Genomic DNA, 24,677 nt, shown 5'->3' with positions numbered 1-24,677 from the left:
TCCAGCTTAGCTTCAGGCACCTCTCAAGATACCACTCACCCGCCTGCCGCCACCACCAAAACTAGCACCACAGCCGCTTTACTTGGTATGTCAGAGGAGTTATTCACACACCCGTTTGAAGAAATGAGTGATGCGCAACCATTATTGCTAGAGGATGTAGATAACAGGGATATGTCTCAGGCAGGCAGCATTAAACACATGGAGGTACGGTGTGATGATGATGATGTTGTACCCGCTGCTGCTTCCTTTTCTGAGTTGTCAGATACAAGCGAAGCGGTTGATGATGACGATGCGTCCATGGATGTCACGTGGGTGCCCGCTCGGCAAGAAGAAGAACAGGGCGAAAGTTCAGATGGGGAGACAGAGAGGAGGAGGAGACGAGTTGGAAGCAGGGGGGGGTCATCGCAAGGAGCTAGTGGCACAGTCAGGCAGCATGCATTGGCACCCGGGGTCAGCCCGACAGCACGCCAATCAACGCATGCTGTGTCCACCACCAGAATGCCGTCATTGCAGAGCTCAGCAGTGTGGCATTTTTTTTGTGTGTCTGCCTCGGACAACAGCGATGCCATTTGCAACCTGTGCCAAAGGAAACTGAGTCGTGGGAGGTCCAACACCCACCTAGGTACAACTGCTTTGCGTAGGCACATGATCTCACATCACAAACACCTATGGGATCAACACATGAGTACAAGCAGCACGCCTACTCTAAGCCGCCATCCTCCTCCTGGTCTAGCATCTTCAGCCACGTCAACCACTGCTGTCCTTCTTGCCCCCTCTCAATCATCCGACACTCCGTCTCGCGCCTTGAGCAGTTCCCACTCATCTGCCCACAGTCATGTGTCTGTCAAGGACATGTTTGAGCGTAAGAAGCCAATGTCACCAAGTCACCCCCTTGCCCAGCGTCTGACAGCTGGCTTGTCCGAACTATTAGCCCGCCAGCTTTTACCATACAATCTGGTTGAGTCTGAGGCGTTCAAAAAATTTGTAGCTATTGGGACACCGCAGTGGAAGGTACCCGGACGGAATTTCTTTTCACAAAAGGCAATCCCCAACTTGTACTCGATTGGGCAAAAGGAAGTCATGGCATGTCTGGCACACAGTGTTGGGGCAAGGGTCCATCTGACCACTGATACCTGGTCTGCAAAACATGGTCAGGGCAGGTATATCACCTACACTGCGCATTGGGTAAACCTGCTGACGGCTGACAAGCAAGGAATGCGTGGCATTGCAGAGGAGTTGGTGACACCGCCACGAATTGCAGGCAGTCCTGCTGCCACCTCCTCTACTCCTCCTACTCCATGCTCTTCCATAACCTCCTCGGCTGAGTCCTCTTGTGCTGCTGCGTCTTGCTCCACATCAACGGCACCCCCCCAGCTCCCCAGGTACTATTCCACATCCCGGATACGGCAGTGTCACGCCGTCTTGGGTTTGACTTGCTTGAAAGCAGAGAGTCACACCGGACAAGCACTCCTGTCCGCCCTGAGCGCACAGGTGGAAAAGTGGCTGACTCCGCAGCAACTGGATATCAGCAAAGTGGTGTGTGACAACGGAAAGAATTTGATAGCGGCATTGAAGTTGGGCAAGTTGACACATGTGCCGTGCATGGCACATGTGTGTAATCTGATCGTACAACGCTTTGTGCATAAGTACACAGGCTTACAGGACGTCCTGAAGCAGGCCAGGAAGGTGTGTGGCCATTTCAGGCGTTCCTACACGGCCATGGCTCACTTTGCCGATATCCAGCGGCGAAACAATATGCCAGTGAGGCGCTTGATTTGCGACAGCCCTACACGTTGGAATTCCACACTCCTAATGTTCGACCGCCTGCTCCAACAAGAAAAAGCTGTTAATGACTATTTGTATGACCGGGGTGCTAGGACAGCCTCTGGGGAGCTGGGAATTTTTTTGCCACGTTACTGGACGCTCATGCGCAATGCCTGTAGGCTCATGCGTCCTTTTGAGGAGGTGACAAACCTAGTCAGTCGCAACGAAGGCACCATCAGCGACATCATACCATTTGTTTTCTTCCTGGAGCGTGCCCTGCGAAGAGTGCTGGATAAGGCTGTAGATGAGCGTGAAGAGGAAGAGGAAGAGTTGTGGTCACCATCACCACCAGAAACAGCCTTATCAGCATCGCTTGCTGGACCTGCGGCAACGCTGGAAGAGGATTGTGAGGAAGAGGAGTCAGAGGAGGATTGTAGCTTTGAGGAGGAAGAGGAGGAGCAAGACCAAACACAACAGGCATCCCAGGGTGCTCGTTGTCACCTATCTGGTACCCGTGGTGTTGTACGTGGCTGGGGGGAAGAACATACCTTCAATGACATCAGTGAGGAGGAGGAACGGGAAATGAGTAGCTCGGCATCCAACCTTGTGCAAATGGGGTCTTTCATGCTGTCCTGCCTGTTGAGGGACCCTCGTATAAAAAGGCTGAACGAGAACGACCTGTACTGGGTGTCCACGCTACTAGACCCCCGGTATAAGCAGAAAGTGGCGGAAAGGTTACCGAATTACAACAAGTCGGAAAGGATGCAGAATTTGCAAAATAAATTAAAAAGTATGCTTTACACAGCGTATAAGGGTGATGTCACAGCACAACGGGAATCTAACAGGGGGAGAAGTGGAAGTCATCCTCCTCCTCCTCCTCCCACGACCACGCCGGCAAGGACAGGACGCTTTAAAGACGTGTTGTTGATGGAGGACATGCGGACCTTTTTAAGTCCTATGCATCGCCACAGCCATTCGGGATCCACCCTCAGAGAGCGACTCGACCGACAGGTAGCAGACTACCTCGCCTTAACTGCAGATATCGACACTCTGAGGAGCGATGAACCCCTTGACTACTGGGTGTGCAGGCTTGACCTGTGGCCTGAGCTATCCCAATTTGCGATAGAACTTCTGGCCTGCCCCGCTTCAAGTGTCCTGTCAGAAAGGACCTTCAGTGCAGCAGGAGGTATTGTCACTGAGAAGAGAAGTCGCCTAGGTCAAAAAAGTCTAGATTACCTCACCTTTATTAAGATGAATGAGGGATGGATCCCGAAGGGACTGACACTGGGCAATACATTCGATTAAAAAAGGCCTGATGAGATGATGTTTTAGGGCACTTTCTGCCTGTGAAACAAACATCAATTTTTCTGGCCGCTGCTACAGCAGCGGCTGCAACAATACCAAATTTTTCAGGCATGTGTACATGCCTAATTTTTAGGCCCACTTGTGCAGCACTGTGGCTTCAAAAACCAAACCCAAAAAAAATCCTCCAAGATGGCACCAATATACCAGTGGTCTAAGCATCTTCCCACCTTGGCCTAAAAAGGGAGGTGATTCAACATTTAAAAATCTCTGCCATTTACACGTCCACTGATAGGAGACGCGGAAGGTATTAAACTGATATGAACAATACTAAACTCACCACTCCTATCTGGTGGCACATTAGCTTGCCCGCGCAGTGCCCCAAATTTCAAGTAAGAGGACCGACCAAGCATCTTCTTCCATCTCCCTGTTACATAAATCAATGCCATATCCATAGAACTTGTAGAGAATATCCAGGATAGTTTTACAGGGCCAAATCATGTCGCTTGTTGAAAGAGGTGACCTTGCTCGGGTCCCAGGTGTGCGGTTCCTAAAATGGCTGCCATATACATGTCCTCTGATAGGAGACGCGGAAGGTATTAAACTGATATGAACAATACTAAAACTCACCACTCCTATCTGGTGGCACATTAGCTTGCCCGCGCAGTGCCCCAAATTTCAAGTAAGAGGACCGACCAAGCATCTTCTTCCATCTCCCTGTTACATAAATCAATGCCATATCCATAGAACTTGTAGAGAATATCCAGGATAGTTTTACAGGGCCAAATCATGTCGCTTGTTGAAAGAGGTGACCTTGCTCGGGTCCCAGGTGTGCGGTTCCTAAAATGGCTGCCATATACATGTCCTCTGATAGGAGACGCGGAAGGTATTAAACTGATATGAACAATACTAAACTCACCACTCCTATCTGGTGGCACATTAGCTTGCCCGCGCAGTGCCCCAAATTTCAAGTAAGAGGACCGACCAAGCATCTTCTTCCATCTCCCTGTTACATAAATCAATACCATATCCATAGAAATTGTAGAGAATATCCAGGATAGTTTTACAGGGCCAAATCATGTCGCCTGTTGAAAGAGGTGACCTTGCTCGGGTCCCAGGTGTGCGGTTCCTAAAATGGCTGCCATATACATGTCCACTGATAGGAGACGCGGAAGGTATTAAACTGATATGAACATTTACTAAACTCACCACTCCGAGTGCTGTTATTTATTAAATTTTTTTGCGGTGAGGCTTTACAGGACAGAGTGCTTCTCCACGGGACATGTTAACTCACGGGCAGCTGGCTCATCAAGGAACCAGAGCAGCTTGAACGAGGTGACCTTGCTCGGGTCCCAGGTGTGCGGTTCCTAAAATGGCTGCCATATACACGTCCACTGATAGGAGACGCAGAAGGTATTAAACTGATATGAACAATACTCCACTCCTATCTGTAGGTCCGTCCCATTGTGATTTATGCCCCCCACCCACCGCGCAGGGATGGGGGCCGGGGGGGAGGAAAGTAGGCCCCCCCTTTGTGATTTATGGCCCCCACCCACCGCGCAGGGGTGGGGGCCGAGGGGGGGAGGACAGTAGGTCCCCCCATTGTGATTTATGGCCCCCACCCACCACGCAGTGGTTGGGGAGGAGAGTAGCTCCCCCCAGTGTGTATCATGGGCTTTGAGGACAGGTGTCAATCCATACCTGCCAAGTGACCCTATGTAGGGGGAACAGTCCCTATTCTGCTCTGTGTCAGTGTGTATCATGGTCTCTGTGGACGGGGAACAGTCTCTATTCTGCTCTGTGTCAGTGTGTATCATGGTCTCTGTGGACGGTGAACAGTCTCTATTCTGCTCTGTGTCAGTGTGTATCATGGTCTCTGTGGACAGGGAACAGTCTCTATTCTGCTCTGTGTCAGTGTGTATCAGGGGCTTTGAGGACAGGTGTCAATCCATACCTGCCAAGTGACCCTATGTAGGGGTAACAGTCCCTATTCTGCTCTGTGTCAGTGTGTATCATGGTCTCTGTGGACGGGGAACAGTCTCTATTCTGCTCTGTGTCAGTGTGTATCATGGTCTCTGTGGACGGGGAACAGTCTCTATTCTGCTCTGTGTCAGTGTGTATCATGGACTCTGTGGACAGGGAACAGTCTCTATTCTGCTCTGTGTCAGTGTGTATCAGGGGCTTTGAGGACAGGTGTCAATCCATACCTGCCAAGTGACCCTATGTAGGGGGAACAGTCCCTATTCTGCTCTGTGTCAGTGTGTATCATGGTCTCTGTGGACGGGGAACAGTCTCTATTCTGCTCTGTGTCAGTGTGTATCATGGTCTCTGTGGACGGTGAACAGTCTCTATTCTGCTCTGTGTCAGTGTGTATCATGGTCTCTGTGGACAGGGAACAGTCTCTATTCTGCTCTGTGTTAGTGTGTATCAGGGGCTTTGAGGACAGGTGTCAATCCATACCTGCCAAGTGACCCTATGTAGGGGGGACAGTCTCTATTCTGCTCTGTGTCAGTGTGTATCATGGTCTCTGTGGACGGGGAACAGTCTCTATTCTGCTCTGTGTCAGTGTGTATCATGTCAAATCCATATCTGCCAAGTGACCCTATGTAGGGGGAACAGTCTCTATTCTGCTCTGTGTCAGTGTGTATCAGGGATCATTAGGATAGGTGTCAATCCATATCTGCCAAGTGACCCTATGTAGGGGGAACAGTCCCTATTCTGCTCTGTGTAAGTGTGTATCAGGGATTTGACTATCTTTATTCTGATTGAAAAATTAAAATTCCAGGAAAAATTTAACAAACATTTACAAGAACATGTTATGCACATCATAGAAACAACGTGAACCTCTTTAACCCCTTAAGGACACATGACATGTGTGACATGTCATGATTCCCTTTTATTCCAGAAGTTTGGTCCTTAAGGGGTTAAAGCCACAAACTTAAGACAAAAAATACGTACACACAATGTGTAAGGGTTTGAAAGAATATTCGGAATCCTTACATGTTTACTTTATCGTTTGTTTGATTTTTGTGAACCATATATAAACTACAAGCAGCGTGAAAACTATAAAAGCTCAAGTGGCCATGCTGATCAAATTAAATAGTATGCTTTACACAGCGTATAAGGGTGATGTCACAGCACAACGGGAATCTAACAGGGGAAGAGGTGAAAGTCATCCTCCCCCTCCCACGACCCTGCCATATCTGCCAAGTGACCCTATGTAGGGGTAACAGTCTCTATTCTGCTCTGTGTCAGTGTGTATCATGGTCTCTGAGGACGGGGAACAGTCTCTATTCTGCTCTGTGTCAGTGTGTATCAGGGGCTTTGAGGACAGGTGTCAATGTTAGGTGATTTCTGCCCTTTATGGATTAAAAGCAGACTCTGCATCAATTGTGTAATTTTCCATGGGAGTTTTGCCATGGATCCCCCTCCGGCATGCCACAGTCCAGGTGTTAGTCCCCTTGAAACAACTTTTCCATCACTTTTGTGTCCAGAAAGAGTACCTGTTGGTTTTAAAATTCGCCTGCCCATTGAAGTCAATGGCGGTTTGCGCGGTTCGCCGGTTCGCGAACATTTGAGGAAGTTCGCGTTCGCCGTTCGCGAACCGAAAATTTCGGGTTCGCGACAACACTATTCCCTATGTATCTTATTTCTCCATTGTATTTTCCTGTCTTTCAATACAACTTATTTCACGCATCTGTCTTTGAGTTTATATTTCCTTTATCACAGTCTCACCATCTTGCCTATTAAGACATGAACTCTCCGCTTTCTCCAGATTTCAGCAAACCATTTTTAATTTTTTTACTTCTTTTCAGTCCTCTTTCCTTCTCAATATCTCAGATTCTTTTCATCCTGAGTAGGAAGAATATAGACTATAAATATTCTTGTCACCATTATACATTCCGGGTGAAGCAAAATGTCAACCGAAATGTCAAGCCTAACCGAGATACCTACTTTCCCTGTATGCCCTGTATTGATGCAGGGAGTGTCAGGGTTGCTGGTGTCTTACCCGGGCCCCACCAGCGTTGTTAGTGGCGCTGCATTCTCTCACGTCACGTTTTGGTTCCTACTCCATCTTGACACGGTGCTGGGATATGACATCACTAAGGTTTCGGCAATAATACTGAGCTGTGCAACCAAGTCCCAGCTGCATCCCACCAGTCTCTATGGAGTGGATCAACTCCAGCTCTCCCAGGCAAAGGCACACATAATTTGTGTGTGCGTGAGAATAAATGCGCAACAATGTGTATGTGTGTGAAAATGTGTGTGTCTGTGTGAGAAAGTGTTCATATCAGTAAATGTATTGGTAGAGGGTAGAGGGCACATCACACATTCTGTGCCTTAATGGGCATTAGGAGTAAATCTAACCCTCTTTGGGGTTCTTTTGGAGTGAGAATCATGATTGTGTGGATCTCACACAGAAATTCTAAGTGTTGTGAAGAATACAAGTAGTGTAAAAAGTTTGGGAGCAAAGGCAGCAAAATATATCTTTGTTCAGTGTGGCTAAAAATCCTTGCACTGGTCCTGGATGAATGCAAATGTGCAGCACCGCTGAAGAAATGCCAGAGAACACACATGCTCATACATAATTTTTGTGTTAATGCCTTAACATGCATGTGTGCATCAAAGGCATGACGACTTGCAAAGTTTGCCCACAATGCAGAAATTCAACAGAGGGAAGTATATTCTTACTTACTTCCACTCAGGGCTGTCATCAGAAATGCTGGGGCCCCTTACACAGCTCAATGTCTGGGTCCCTGGTGCTCAGCTCTGAGTCCACCCACAGGGCACACCCCAGATTCCACACATAGGGCCCACCCATGAGTCTGCCCACATGGATAAGTAAAGTGGATGCAGTGTGTGGATAGTGGATGCAAGGTGTGTGTATGTGGATTGTGGATACACTGTGTGTGCATATTTGTGTGTAAAATGTATGTAGTGTGTGTATGGTGGATGCAGAGTGTGTGTGCATAGTAAATGAAAAGCGTGTATGTGCAGTGTATACAGTGTGTGCAGTGGATGCAGTGTGTATTTGTGTGTGTGGTGAATGTAGTCTGTGTGCAGTGGATGCAGAGTGTGTAGTGGATGTAGTGAGTGTGTAATGGATGTAGTGTGTGTATGTAGTGGGTGTAGTGGGTGTGTAGTGGATGTAGTGTGTGTAATGAATGCAGTGTGTGTGCATGTAGTGTATGTACTGGTTATAGTCTCTGTATAAAAGATGGTGTGTGTGGTAGATGTATGGTGTATGTAGTTGCTGCAGCAGGTGTGTAGTGGATGCAGTGTGTGTGTGTGTGTAATGAGTGCAGTGTGTGTCTAGTTGATGCAGTTTGTGTGTGCTGGATGCAATGTGTGCAGTGGATGCAGTGTGTGTGTAGTGGATGAAGTGTGTGTAGTTGATGCAGTGTTTGTGTGTAGTGGGTGCAATGTGTGTAGAGGATACAGAATGTGTGTGTGTGTGTTTGTTTTAGTTTGTGGTGTTAGATAGGGGCTGTGGTGGGGTGAGCAGTTTTAAAAAATTTAAATAACATTAGTTCTTCCCACCGTGCCTTTTACCTGTGGCCAGGGAGGGAGCACCATATGTCTTGGTGGTCCGATGGCACAGCATGCTTGTATACTGTACACCACACACTCTTCACTATAGAAGATATATATATATATATATATATATATATATATATATTCTATGGAAGTGATAGTTCCCTTTTAAACATGTCATCATATAAATCAAACCTGCACCATTCAACTTTCATCTACTGCATCACCCCACCACTGAAATGTAATTGGTAAAATATAAAGTACGCCTGTCATATGAACAAAATATCTCTGTATACTATGTATAAGGGCAACACATACTGTAGGTCTCTTCTTTTGAAATGTTACCTATACGGGACTAATTATGTCTGTTATCAGGGCCGGTGCTAGGATTTTTAGTTACACAGGCGAATATGCATTTTGGCACCCCTCACCCTCCTTTAAAAAAAAAAAAAAATGCATCTTCACCTGTGTGTATTTCCTCCCAAGCCACAGGCATCATTTTTCAGTCACACAGGTACACTGTCATGCAAACACAGAAATAATCATACAGAGACATACAGACACAGACATACAGGCAAAGACATACATGCATACAGAGACATATATAAAGACATGCATACATACAGAGGCATACCATCATACAGACACATACAGGCATACAGACACATACATACAAAGACATACAGGCATACATACACATACATACGTACATACAAAGACATACAGGCATGCATAAACATACATACAGGCATACATAAACATACATACAAGACATACAGACACATACAAACATACCTACATACAGAGGCAAACCGTCATACAGACACATACATACAGAAACATGCATACAAAGACATACAGAGACACACAGACACATACATACATCCGTACATACAGAGACATTAGGGCACAGAGTTACACACATGCATACAGATACATACATGCATAGACATACAGGCACATACATACATACATACAGAGACATACAGACATACAGAAACATACAGGCATACAAAGACATGCATGCATACAGAGACATACCGCCATACAGACACATACATATATACAGGCATACAGAGACATACAGGCATACAGAAACATACATACAAAGACATACAGGCATACATACACATACATACGTACATACAGAGACATACAGGCATACATAAACATACATACAGGCATACATACAAGACATACAGACGCATACAAACATACATGCATACAGAGGCAAACCGTCATACAGAAACATGCATACAAGGACATACAGAGACACACAGACACATACATACATCCGTACATACAGAGACATAAAGGCACAGAGTTACACACATGCATACAGATACATACATGCATGGATACAGAGACATACATACATACAGAGACATACATACATACAGAGACATACATACATAATTACATACTTACATCAGTTCAATCTTGTTCCTGGGGTGCATGGAGTCCGGCTCTGTGGAGTCCTGTCCTGCAGCCCAGCCTCATCACTGGGCGCCAGCCGCGCTGTGCGGTACACAGGGAGCAGGGATATGATGTCATTCATATCCCCGCCCCCTCCACACAGCCTGCGGCAGTCGGAAGACACCAGGGTAGGAGGTGGGCGGGCAGAGGCTGGGCTCCGCGGGCGGGAATCTCTGCGCTCGGCCACGCTACAAATTGTAACCGGCAGGAGGGGAGGGCAGTGCGCTTCCCTCCTTCCCGTCAGCCTGACATTGCGCCCCCAGGGCTGGTGCGCCCTAAGGCGGCCGCCTGGGCCGCCTTATGGTAGTGCCGGCCCTGTCTGTTATGTAAATAAGATACGCACACATACAATGTATAACTACTGCCTTTACAGGACCTCCACTCTACTGTCACCTACCCTGCAAGTTCCGCCTGTTAGCACTATATAACTAAAATATCAATAGATATAAAATGTATAACAGCTTCACTTTCTGTACCTCTCCTATTCTGTGATGTCACTTGCAAAGTGGTAAGTACTCTTGTTAGTACAATATCAATTGAAAAAAAATACACACATACAGACTATTTCAGCAAACACAAAACATACAAGGCCCTTTTGTTTCCAGCACTTGAAACTGGACATTTTTTTCCATATATATATATATATATACCCCAAGGAGAGTTAATTTCTTTGGTGCTCCCGGACGATACCCAGTAGTGCGATTATAAATTAGCACCCCGATTATTAGATTAGTGGTCGTTGTCTAATTATTTCAAAATACACCTCAGATAAACCTGAAATTTAAAACCGAGTGTACCTAATATTATGCAAACAAAATCCAATATGTTGTTGAACCAGTTTGGGAAGTTACTCAGCCAGGTGTATGACTAGGTGCTGAAGTTTATTTTAATTCCTGGCAGACTTAGCTTTGTCGTCAGTCCTAAAATGCTTACCATAGTGGAATATTATATTATAGTTTTTTCATTGGCAATACTGGGTTACTTTGTGCACAAAATGTATTCACTATGGAAAAGAAACCAGAGACAAGGTAAGGAGAAAAATCTGCACTTGGAGTGAAATAAGGACGATAAAAACAAAATAAAAATGACTTTCGGCCATACGACTAAGTTTGGTCTAGACTCTAAATGGCTTAGCCTTTACTCTTCGTAACTATTAAGTCGTGCAAGTACATGTGTGTGTGTGTGTGTGGAGGGAGGGGGGACAGAGAGACAGAACACACAAAGAAGAGGATACTTGCACTAACGGAACATAAAAATACAAGTAGTTATTATATTTTTAACGCATTAAAAAAGCACAGATATATCTTATGGGACTTTGGCAAGTGGGAGGAAATACAGAACACGATTAAATCTACCTGGGGCATAAAACAACCTGTTTCTGAACCCGGATATAATTTCCTGTTTTAAATGATTCATTTTGCAAGTATATAGTTTAAGGATTAACATCTTCATGACAATTGACTGGCAAATCATTGTTGTTACAAGGAACTATTTAAGGACCAAAGCCTTCATGAAACAGGCAAATCTCACTATATTATGAAAGGTATTGCACAGTATATATCATGAATTAGTTAATGGGTAATTTCAAGTTCCATGACATCTACAGTGTTTTGAAGTGGTCATGGTGCCCAGAGTCTGTATGTGCGTTTCACTATGAGATAAACTATAGAGTTAGACAAAAAGGAAAGAGCTGTTACTCAATGATGGCAAATAAATATATATATATATATTTTTAACATTTTTAAGTATCTATTTTTGTATGAACTTTATATATTGATGCTAGTGGTGTGTTCTGATTGTACCCTTCTTTTTTCTGCCCCCATTTCATTAATTGTATTTTATTCCCATTTGTAATATGGAAAGATGGTTGTAATTGACATAAACCAAATGTTTCCTGGATTTTTTTGAATGGAAGGTAAGACTGCAATATCCCTTTATAAGGTTCTTGGATAAGATTGGACATTATTCAGACTTGATAAAGACAATTTGTAGAGATGCATTTGGCGTGAGGATGTTACTGCTAGGGTGGAAGAGTTAAAGGTCCGGGTGTCCTTGTTTCTCCAGCAACAACAGGACTCCAAGCCCCAGCTGTGACTTTGTGCCTCTTTCTTTCTTTGTCTATACTACTTAATTTACTGTTGATTTTTGTTTAATAAATGCTTCACTTTTACAAATTAATCATGTATTTGATTATTTATATATCTCAGGAACAGGGCTGAAGTTACATATGGAGGCTTATCACGGAGCATATTTATAGAGCCAATATATGGACTTTCAATCAAGCGAGTTGCTAATATTTGAATTTTCTTTTCTCACTGATGGACAATTGGTATACTGTTCTTTGAGATATTATTGTTTTTCACAGAATAAAGAGATGCATGTGCCTGCATATTATTATTGAGAACTTACATTTAAGTATTTTTATGCTACACCCATTTTCACTCATGTCAGCTCTTGGTGGATTTAATTTGGTTATATTGTGAGCTGTTTAAAGGTGTAGTACAAACACAATTTAATTGCACCTCATTATCTTTTATAAATACATATTGCTGTGTGCTTTTGCAGTCAGAATACATTTACTGACAATGGCTGACTTGTTTATTGGTAAATGCAAGCAGAATGCTACCTGCTAACTGCGTATTACATCAAATGGTTGGAAAAGCCACCAATGCTGAAAGCACCCCAATCTATGTACCCTTATATTTTGAACAATGATTTGTTCTTTGAAGTTCAATAATTTTCCTTTCTGTTGACTAACTCTTTAGACATACCTTATCGTACAGTTTTAGGTAGGTACCTTTGCTACAAATTGTAAAAAAAACTAACAGTCCACATAATATCTCTGGAATCTAATACATCACACACTAAGACACATGATAACATCAAGTTCTATGGAATTTTGCACTATAACACCGAAAGAACGCGAGCCATTAAAATCACTTGTTATACGTCAAAGTGGAAAACAAAAACTCAGCAAGTTATCTAGTCTTTAAAGGTTATGTTGCATTGGCTTTGGCACATTATGTCAGTAGAAATGGCTTTTTTGGGGAAAAAATTCTAAGTCAGCTAGAGACTAAAGCCAAGTCAGCATCATCATCAACGATTGCAACTCACACTGCCTGGCTCAGCTCAAATTGGTGAAGGTTAGTAAACAGCTGATAACATTTTTTTAATATTGTTTTGGATATTGACTTGTTTTTATATTCAATAAACACTTATTTAAATGGGATAAAACAGAAGAACTGATAGTGTTGCATGTTAAAAGTTAATTGATAAAGTAAAAACAGGTCAAATATGCACTCACACGTTTTTGGAGTTAGACTTAGCTCCAACTTGAATGCCTGGGCGGAATGATCCCCGACGTGGGATATAGTGTTGTACAGGCTCTGCAGGTAGTCCTTATGGTAGTAGATTTTCTCATAAAAGCCTGAATAGGTGTAAATTCAAAGTGAAATTCACATTTTAGACCAAAATAGCCAAATGTAATACATAGCTAAGTTGGACCCAACATTTACATATTTAAGATGAATGCCCAACAATTCCCACATTTGGGAATGATTCCATAAATTTATTACAGCCTTTGTTCTTATCAGCTATCTAGATGCCCCCCCACAGGGATTGTCTTTAGTCAGTCCAGATAACCAAGAACCCACCCACATTTATATCCTTTTGGTCACTTAAATTAGTTCCATAACCTTTTGCAAGACAATACCAGGATGTTACACATAGGACACAGGCTAATCGTTATACAATTTAAATTAAATTTGCAACTATGTTATTTGATTTATTTTATCCTTAATTATATCAACACGTGAAAATCAAATTGAAAAGCCGAATATGGTACATCCCATCAGTAATATCAATAAAGTCATCTGGTCTCTCAGGGTTATTTAACAAAAACGGAATTGTAGCTAACGGAAATTCCACTGGCAACAATTACTGATTTGGGGAAAAAATGTTACAGTTTGCTATAGACACAGTTAGTGTGGTCTGAAGTTTATCTAGATTTAAATGTGCGGAAATAAACAGATTATTCTACATCATTTGGTTAAATTATCTGAATTTGAAAAGGAAATAAAATGTGAAGTGGTGCTTTTTAGAAGATTAAATAATAAAACAGTGTAAATAGCAATATAAATTTGTCTATCCCCCCCACCCCCCCAAAATTAAATTAAACATTATAAAAAATAAGTGATTAAACTGCTCACAAGAGTAACAGAATTATGCATGTAATATCTTGTTAAAGTAATATTACAAACTCAGAAATCTTAAAAAAAACATACAAAACAAACAAACAGTGAAATAAGTTTATGCGCGTTGAGTAAGCTCTATTGCAGGATGCGCCAAAGTAAAATTTTAAAGTTTCTAAGAGTGCTGGCCCTCTGGTTCACTCTGAGTGACTGCAACTGGAGGTGTTCCTAGCTTTCAATGTAAACACTGTATTTTCTAGGAAAATACAGCGTTTACATGAGAGAGGCTGCAGGGAGCTATAGTTCTCACCTGAACAACCTCATTAAGCTAAAGTTGTTCAGGTGACTATAGTGTCCCTTTATGAGAGAATTCAAGGTGAACATTTTAGACCGGTGTAACTGAATGCACAGCATAGCCGACAGAGATTTTAGCTATTTTGACCTTAAATTTAAAATTCACTTTAAATTTACCTTGAATTCTCACTTTTGTGAATAACCTTGCAATTAAATACACACCAGATGACTTGACTCAAATGATAGAAAAAAAATGTATAACAGTGTTGAGACAACACAGAAGAAGAATTAAAGGGGCACAACAGACTGGGTTTGACCCATTTGTATGTATTGTTTTTTGTTTGTTTGAAATACTTTGAAGATAATATAGAGAGGAGCACATAACAAGATATATCAGTGAAATAAAAAGGTTATCAGTGTACAAATAATATTTCATATATAACAGAAATATTTGACATAAGAGCATTATGGAACAACAAAACTACACATTTTAAAAGACCACTCTACACCTCAAAAGCATTTCAACTAGGTGTATCCTAGTATAACCCCATTTTATAAAGGTGCACTTATAAAAATAAACTAGGGTACACCTCCTCTGGCTGCCAATCAAACAGACACAGAGATTTCCTTCCTACTTCAGTTAGCTCCCCGACGCTAATGGCACATTCTACTTGTGCGTGCCTGCCTCCTACCACAAAGACCTCAGACCAGATCTGTTTTAAGATATACCTCCAATAAATATTAATTGGTGATATATCTACTAAACAGTGATTTAAAACAAAAATGTTTTGCCCATTTGGGCATTGGATTGCTCATTTAAGCAGTAAGGACATACATCAATATTTCTTAAAGGGACACTTCATTGTCCAAATGGGCAAAAAAAGTACAAATGATTGTGTAGCAGATATACCCCCATGAATACATGCATATGTCGACTGGGGTATATCTTAAAAGATCTTGCAAAGGCTGCAGTTTTTTATAAACTGCAGCCTTTGCAAACACTCCTCTTTATGGGGAAATAGCCCTCCCTGAGCGCCCAACACTGGTCTAATATGTGGACTGAGAATGAGTCCGGGAGGTATGCAAAGGGAAGGCAGGTGTCCTCAAGTAGAGAACACATGCCATTGCTGTTAGTTCTGCTAACGGAATCAGGAAGAAACATCCCTGACAGTTTGATTGTGAGCCAGGGGGTGTTTTATTAATTCATTATAAAAGCTCCTATTTCTCCATGTGATACTCCTCAACCATAAACACTTCAACAAACTGAAGTGCTTTATGGGTGTGGAGTGGTTCTTTAACCCCTTAAGGACACATGACATGTGTGACATGTCATGATTCCTTTTTATTCCAGAAGTTTGGTCCTTAAGGGGTTAAGGAGATCCTGCAAGAGAGAAAGAAAGGGTGGGCTTGTGGTTCATAATTATAAATAACTAAAGAAGATTACTAAAAAAAAATAACTATTCAGGCCACGGTAACACAGACGTCTGTATAGAAGAGTAAATTTAAGGTTGCTGCTGCCTTTCCTTATCAATTCCCTCTCAAATCCCAACAGGCATCTGCCACACCCTTAATTAACTCCAACCTAGTTAAATTACTTTTTTTTTACACCACAAGCAAATTGATACCTTTCACATAGCAGCAATGGCCCCAGCTCCCACTGGTAAGCGCGTAATGTCCCCAATCCGCCATATTTATTCTTTTATCCAAAGGCTGTATAATATAACTGTTATTAAGTCATTTTAATGTATACCTCCCAACATTCCTGGATTTGGGAGCACAGTCCTAAATTTATCACCTTTAATGTTGGGACATATGATTCCTGAGATCAGTTTTGTAGATACTGCACCCCAGTTATTAAGTAAGTTTCTGTTGTCATGCATGTTTGTGTTTGATTTAAAGGAACCTCCAGGCACCATAGCAACTTAATTAGAATTAAGTTCTAGTGCCAGAAGGTCTCTGCTGCTGTCTTGCCTTTTTATGGATTAAACCATCCGCAATTGGTTTAACCCCAACGTCTTTACTCCAGTGCTGTTTAGCTGTGTCCCTGTCCATATGCTTATCTGAGAATTTTTCAAACAGGAAGCTTCAGACTGCCGAAGACAGGGGAGCTGCTGTTTGGCTGATGACATCTAAGCCAATCAGTAGCTCACAATTCACAAAACTGCTTGAGAAACATATTTTTCATAAGCTGTTTTCTATGAACAGGGAACTGATTGGCCGTGACGCTCACAGCCAATAAGTGGTGCCACTGTCCATGGCAGTCAGAGGCTTCCTGTCTGAAGAATCTTCGAGACGCAGAAGGACAGTGGCAGTGCTAAACCGAGCCCTGGAGAAAAGACATTGGGGTTAAACAATTGGTGAACAGTTTAAGCTCTAAATGCAAGCTGGCACGGAGTCTTCCTGGCACCATAACGTAATTCTGAGGAAGTTGTTATGGTATCCAGTGTTCCTTTTAATTAACTGCTTACATGTTGAACATTATGACAATTTGGACACATGTGGGACACTGCCCCCTAGAGGAAGGGTGGATGCCAGTAGACTGAGAGATGAGAATAAGAGACATTTGGCACAACTGGAAAGGATGCGAAGAAAGAGCAACTCTCAGCATGTCTGTTCAGCAATTTACACACATGTCTCTGACATGCTGAACTTCACAGAATGTACATTCCTCTCATTATGCAAGGTTGCCTGACTGGGGGAAGTGGTTATGTCAAAGGGGCAACATATAAGTCAGTGAGAACACAGAGTACCATTCTGCAAATAACCAATGCCATTTTAGTTTCGATCAGTGTTTGGCACTAAAATGCAAATTATCAGGAATTCTAATATCATTTCAAATGGTAGGCCCCAATATCTCAATTGGAAATATTCTCCAAGTCAGCTTTTATTCTTTGTTTGTTTTTTTTTTTGTTTTTTTTGCTATTTGAACTAAAATTTAAAACCTTTTATTAGAAAGTATTTATGGAAAGATAAACTATATGTAAAAGTAAACATATATGGATTACATATGTAGAATGTATAAATAAAAAAAAAAAAATGAAACCTATAATAAATAGCATGCAGTATCCAAATGGTTAATGCGTTACTTTGTCTAAATTTCCTATTTTGAAAGGGATTTAAGACATGTGAATATAGATATACCCTTGGGTCTTTGAATATGGATATCAGCAGGGTTCTTATTCCAGCTAACAAAGTTGTGATTCCAATGTGTGAAGCACTGATTAACCCCTTAACGACTGGGGACATAACGCGTCGTGACATAAATGAGATTTAATTAACCACTTGTCATGAGTTTGCATCCTATTTAAATCCATCCTAGTATCCCGCTATTGTTTCTTTTATTACAGGAATTACTAGTGTTTCTAATAAAACATGTCAGACTATTATTCCAAATAAAATTCCCTAAATGACTTTAATATTGAGATGGATATAACTATATTGGAAACTCCTGGCCCCAGAGTATGCTTTATCGTATTGAAGCAGTTCTCATTCTCACGCATGTTTTGCTGAGGTCATTGTACACTACACGTGCTTCTATTAGTCACTATTTCACATGAATCTCATATCTTTGTGAATCACATACCTTCGGTGTATCTTGTGTCCTCTGAATGTGCACAGCTGCTTTTCATTTCATTTCGTGTTTTTTTTTTTTTTTTCTTTTTTTTTTTTTAGAAAGCATAGATTTAAATACAAGAATTTATTAATGAAGAAGAGTACTTTTATCTCCTGTATCCTGATCAATTCATAACTTGTAACACGATAAATTCATCCCTCCCCCCCAGTATTCTTATTTCTTTTCTTTCCTAATGTACCTTTTTTTCAATAGTTTCATATTGTTGGTGTCTCTGAGCGTATAACAGAGCCCCAAATAAATAATACTCTAATGTTAAAAATACAATAAATGTGTTTAGAAATCAGTCTGTGTAAATAAGTTACATTGTTCTTGTTCTGAATTACATTTTATTTGATTGAAGAGGCACTAAAGCGTCACCTTCTGTCAAGGCCCAACCCCATGGTACAGAAGGGGTTAATAACCCCTTCTGTCACTTATCTGGGTTGAGCGCCGATGTCCCTCTGCGCTGGCTCAGCTCCTCCCATGCTCCTCCTCCGCTGCCAGACACCGGCGGGGGAGATCTAATGCACATGTGCGGCAATGGCCGCGCTCGCATTAGGACCTCCCCATAGGAAAGCATTGAATAATGCTTTCCTATGGGGATTCCAGTGATGTTGTAAGTCCTCCTGCATAGCGTGAGGACGTCCAGCGTCGTTTTGATGACCACAAAGTAGTCTAAGCACCCAGAAGTCCATGTCCCAGTCTACCAGGCAGCCAATAGAGGCGGAGTAATCCTAGCAGGTAATTATTGCAGTTTATAAAAACTGCAATAATTACTTGCTCAGGGTTAAGGGTGATAGGAGTTTGCACCCAGACCACTTCAATGGGCTGAAGTGGTCTGTGTGCCTACAGTGTCCCTTTAAGTTATTGGTCAGAAACTCAAAATACCTCTGCCCCTGGTTACAACCCCTCCCTCACTCCTAAAACTAAAGTGTCTTTCTTAGTCTATTTGAAATGTTGGCAGGTACGTATTGCATGCTCATATTAGCCACAGTCTTAAAATTATTTCTTTCATGCTTACACATCCCATGATGTGCTAATAAAAAAAATATTGGTAATTATTTATACTTACGACTGCTAAGTTACTGAACAAATGTAATATTGAAAGTGGACTTGCTTTGGCTCTCAAAGTTTTTTTACCACCTAAGAACACATTTGAAGCTGAAGTTGACACCGTATTTGAATGTATTATATAGATCATTTTAATAAAAAAATATTATTTGTAGTTGTTCTTGAATTTTCATGGAATTTTCACACACTTGCAGTCTGCTTTACCAAATCAAGCATTATCTCCTCAAATTATTTTGCTTGGACACAAGTTTATAAGAGAGTTGTGGGGGGCTTGGGGGGTTAGCAGGGATTTCTGATTTTAGGAAAACCCTTCACAGACTAGAATAAGATGCTTTTGATTGAAGTGCTTATTCCCTATCCGGTAGCGGCAGAACGGTCCACTACATGGTGTATATGAAATATTTTTTCTTTTGTTTTTATTAATTTCTTTGCATTTGTTTAATGTGTTACAACTATAATCCATTAAAATAAAGAAGTTCCTCTCTATAGTTCCCTTTCACAAATGCTGGGAAGTGCCAGATTTATTTTAAAGCACTCCTTCCAAGCTGTACCTTTTAAAAGCGTACGCGAGACAAACGTAAGGTAATTCAGGCTTATTTACTTAAGTGTGAATTGCTAAGAAGTCAAAGTGATTACAAATCTAAAGGGCTCCCAGTTTGGCCTTAAAATTTAAATTCACTTTCAAGTCACCTTGAACTTGGGTGAATAACCCTGAATTGACTTATTTGAAAATAATACTGCACCCTTACTGGATCCCCTTTTACAAAAAGCTGAAACGTGATCAGAAAATGCATAGGTCAACATAAACTAAAGACTATCCCTTGCCTGCCATAAAACTTCCTCTAGTAATAAAAGCAGAATTGCACAAGTTCTCTCACATGTTCCACTCCTTCAAAAAATCATTAAAAACCCACTTCTTCATAAAAGCGTACCAATTAAACTGTTAATAGCTCCTGACTGATTCCTCTTCTGCAACTGTCACTAGTCTAATGCTATCCTTACCTTTTTGGGTCATTTTATCCCACTCCCTCTAGCATGTAAGCTCAATGAGCAGGGCCCTCAACCCCTCTGTTCCTGTGTGTCCAACTTGCCTGGTTACAACTACATGTCTGTTCGTCCACCCATTGTAAAGCACTGCGGAATTTGACGGTGCTCTCTAAATATCATCATAATAATATGTGCATCTGGACAGTTCTCAATATGGTTTTTGTTGGGTGGACATATATTTAGGCATCTGTGACCTTTTAATGCTTTTCCTAAATTGACTCTAAACACGTGTAGGGATTACTTCCTTAATTGTCCTTAAAAGAGAAAACTGCAAAATATTAAAGATTATTCACTAAAGTGGAAATTGCAATGAAATTCAAAGTGATATTCAAATTTATAGAAACACTCCAAACACCATAACTACTACTGCTTGCTATTGTTATGAAGGACCCTAGCAGTAGTTTGACTTCTTAAAATGGGCTGGGCTGGGTTGGGGCGGGTGCTGGGCACTCCAGGCACCATAGTCATTAAAGTGAACTGTAGTGGGAGCAAAATCACACAAAAAACAGCTTTACAGCTCACAAACATCGGTTATACTGACGACAAAAGCTCCTAATTATGGGCCACACAATGGGGAAATGTTTACAAAAGAGACAAAACAACCCATGATGTTGCTCTCAAGATATTGGAGATTTACTGTTCCGGGGAGCGCCTTCAATGGATACCCTCGATGGGCTACCCCAGAGGGGAGGTTTAAACCACACATCCTTGGAGGAGGACTACACACCAGCAACCACAAGGGACATTAAGTCACTGTAAAAGGACATTAGATCTCTATTCCAAGCAGACCTAGCGATAATTCAGGAAGACGTGCACTCCCTCACAGGCAGAGTCAAGCTGACAAAGGAAGAGGTCTCAGGCCTACTCACCACACAAGCCGCTATACAAGAGGCTCAAGTCACGACTGGCCGGTCCCAGGAAAGTCTCTGGCAGCGAAGATGGCGGACCTGGAGGACAAAAGCCGCCGCAATAACATCAAGCTGAAGGGAGTACCAGAAGAAGTGACCATAGCGGAGCTACCCCAATATGTACGCTGCCTGTTTTACCACCTGCTCCCACCCAAACGAGCAAAAGCCATCTTCCTAAATGGCTGCTACCGCCTACCCAAACCACCAAATGGCCAGGAAATATCCTCAAGGGACCTCTGTCAGGGACCAGGAACCAGACAGAGACAGAAGTAGATGCAAACACACCTTTATTAATAAATAACAAATAAATAACAAAAGCAAAGTCCAGGAATCAAGCAGGGGTCAGTCACCAGAGCGGGTAGTCAGACAAGCCAGGATCAGGAGCACAGAGAGCAGCGGAGTCAGGAACAAGGCCAGAGTCAGGAACCAGGAGCAAACAGGAAACACAGGAACAAGGAGACTTCTGGGGAACAGGAAACCACGCAAGGGCAAGGAGGTTCTGGGCTTAGCTGCTTAAATAGGCAGAACTGATTAGCAGCAGGGTTGATTACTACTCACAGGTGAGTAACCGTGGCAACAAGCAGAAGGAGCTCATAGTGATTGCAGCTGAAACTCAATCACTGAAACAGAAAAGGGTTGCTGTTTAAAACAGCAAAGAAACCCTGACAACCTCATTGTCCAATTCGTGGACAAAATGGCAATACTGGCTGTGGTACGGGACACATCAACCTGCGAATTCGAATCGCACACACTCACCTTATCCTCCGACCTGTCTCGGCCCACCCTAATGTGGAGACGCTCCATGCGCCCTGTTACCAGTGCCCTACAGAGAAATGGCATCCCCTACAGATGGGGCAATCCCCGTTCACTTCAAGCCACCAAAGAAGGAACGCTATACCGCATCACCGACATTGCTGAATCCCAAACCTTCCTGCAAGCGCTGGGCCTCTCCCTGATGGAACACCCGAAACGGCCCCCACCACAGGTGCACTGCTGGGATGTGGAGAAGACACAACCCTTCACCCCTAACAAGGAGCGGCAGCGAGGAGCTAAAATAGCCCCAACGGGCTAAATCTGTACATACTCTCTCTGACTTTTACATTTGTTTACTACTTATGCTATAATGGCCACCAAACAGCTTAAGCTTAAGTTTTCACTGTATTATAATTTATAGTCACTGTATATAATTAGCGTGTACCATAACAACTACCGAAGATACCCACCCAACAGAAATGAGGTACGATATAAGCCCCAAGGTTAACGCCTCCAAGATGGCTTAATTAATAACCACCCCTCCCCTCATCTTAACACAGCTGTGTGCACCAAATTACTGAAGCGGGCTACAAAGCTTTAACCAGCTGCTCTGCCACCGTATTTAAGCAGGCCCAAAGTACAGCATTATAATACCCTCCACGTTTTAACCAGGACGAACACAAGTAGAGTCCTACATGCCTCCTATAATCCGCTCATGCATGAGCAAAATATGCTTACTTAACCATGTACTGCTACTGTTAAAGAGATGTTAACACCTAGCTAAAGGTGATCACTACATACCACGGCTCTTCTGTTCAATTATGGGCCGATAGGCATGGTTCCTGCAACTACCCTAGTTAATATTTTTCATTCTGAGACCATAGCCAGTTAATCACAATGCTCTTGGATAATGCTATGCCCTAGATAGCCTCTACACAGCCGCAATGCTCTTGCAGAGCCATAATACGAATCTGGAGGGCTATTTCAGCTAGGCTAATCTCCTAGAGGTTCAGTATGTCAATATACGTTATTTTATTATATATTGCCATAGCTCACAGCACTAACCGCAACCACAGAATACTATACTTACCATATATGTCTGTTTTTTAATGACAGACTCCGTGTTCAGCATGTTTAATTTACTTTTTTACATATTGTTGTTTTTTACTTTTTATTATATAAAAATGTGCAGTGTCTTGACATTTCTTGCTATAGCTTCACCAAAGTGTTATCAAAATGTCCAGAAAAATGCCACTGTATTCCTGATGACATGCCAAGCACATTTAAAATAAAGAATTAAAAAAAAGTGAACTGTTGTGATTTTGGTGCTTGGAGTGTTCTTTTAAGGTCAACATAATTAACCTGAACTTTTGAAATTCACCTGTTTCAGGGTCCAGTCCCATGTTCCCCATCTAATTTGCAGGTGCTCGAGGGATAAAACATGGAATTGGCAAGTAGCAGATCATCCTACTTCCATCCTCCAGGTTGTGGAATGGGACCATGAATAAAACCAGGAGTGCACCTACCAAAATGTTCCTCTCAGTACTAGTAGTGAGAGGGCTGCATGTCTTCTTGTTCCTGCCCCGTCACCTGGCTGTTGGATGGAGCATCTAAATTAAAAATATATGTATATTGCAGCTGTCTGCTGCTTCTACACTTAACCTCTCACATGCCTGCAATAGGGGAGGGACATGAAGGGACCCTGCACCAGGTCCTACCATGCAATCTAACCTCTAAATCAGTAGGGGTCAATGAAGAATTACATTTGGCCAGGTTCCACCAGTTTGCTGCAATCTTCCACGAAATTGCCCAGAGAATGGGAGTACGAAGTGACTTTGAGTTCTGCTCCACACCTCTTCTGTTTTTAAGTCTTCATTCACCAGCAATAGGTGGGGGTGTTTCTAAGTACGTATTTTGTTTCCCCTGAATTTCACAAGTAAACAAATTGAGAAAAAAAAAAAAAAAACTATTGACAATAACTTCTGAGCACATTATTGCCTTGTTGTTACAAGTCTCAAGAAGCAGCAATTTCCCAAAGGACCTGCCCTACAAAGACTTCTCATTGAGCTGCATTGGGAAATCTGTAATTGGACAGCCACAGAAAGTCTGGGCAGGGTTAGAAGTGGAGGGCTTGCAAAGGCTGCAGACAAGAGATTGGCAGCTTTTGCAAGCTGTTTTTAGATAAAACTTCAATGGGCGGGGGGTGGAGGAGAATGAATAATGAATGCATGCATTTTTTTTATTGGGGATATCTACTTTTTTTTTAACTTTTTGTATTTGTTCAGTGGAGTGCTCTTTAAATGTGCCATGCTCACATGTATCGTCAAATTGCGGTGACAAGCACCGGTGTATGTTGTTACAGCCTCTAAACAGAAGCTTTAAGATTGTGACGAGACAAGTTCCACTTGGTGACTTTTTATTCGCATAGCCCTTAGACACTGATGTAAACCTACAATAAAAGCAGAAATACTATGCCTAATTAGTCTTTCAGGAGTTAATACACTGAACAAAATTTTTGTGGCCAGCCTAAGGCATACCTGTGCAATAATCATGCTGTCGAATCATCATCTTGATATGCCCCACCTGTGAGGTGGATGGATTATCTCGGAAAAGATGGTGCTCACTAACGCAGATTTAGACAGATTTGTGAACAATATTTGAGAGAAATAGGCCTTTTGTGTACATAGAGAAGGTCTTAGATCTTTGAGTTCAGTTCATGAAAAA

At 42.3% G+C, this 24,677-nt stretch overlaps 1 protein-coding gene across 1 annotated transcript in view; it reads left to right on the top strand.

Annotated features, from left to right (window-relative positions):
* Positions 1 to 10,984: 10,984 nt before the first annotated feature.
* Positions 10,985 to 24,677, top strand: part of DPP4 (dipeptidyl peptidase 4) — a 72,279-nt gene continuing 58,586 nt past the window's right edge. Inside the window, exon 1 of the mRNA XM_063428616.1 lies at positions 10,985 to 11,105. Coding sequence (XP_063284686.1) covers positions 11,003 to 11,105 — 103 coding nt within the window. The 5' untranslated portion in view covers positions 10,985 to 11,002. The remainder of the gene's footprint in view (positions 11,106 to 24,677) is intronic.

Source organism: Pelobates fuscus, chromosome 8 (assembly GCF_036172605.1).
Source record: "Pelobates fuscus isolate aPelFus1 chromosome 8, aPelFus1.pri, whole genome shotgun sequence".
Lineage (NCBI taxonomy): Eukaryota > Metazoa > Chordata > Amphibia > Anura > Pelobatidae > Pelobates > Pelobates fuscus.
The sequence above is the reverse complement of the archived record's forward strand: the minus strand, read 5'-3'. Positions and strand labels throughout refer to the sequence as shown.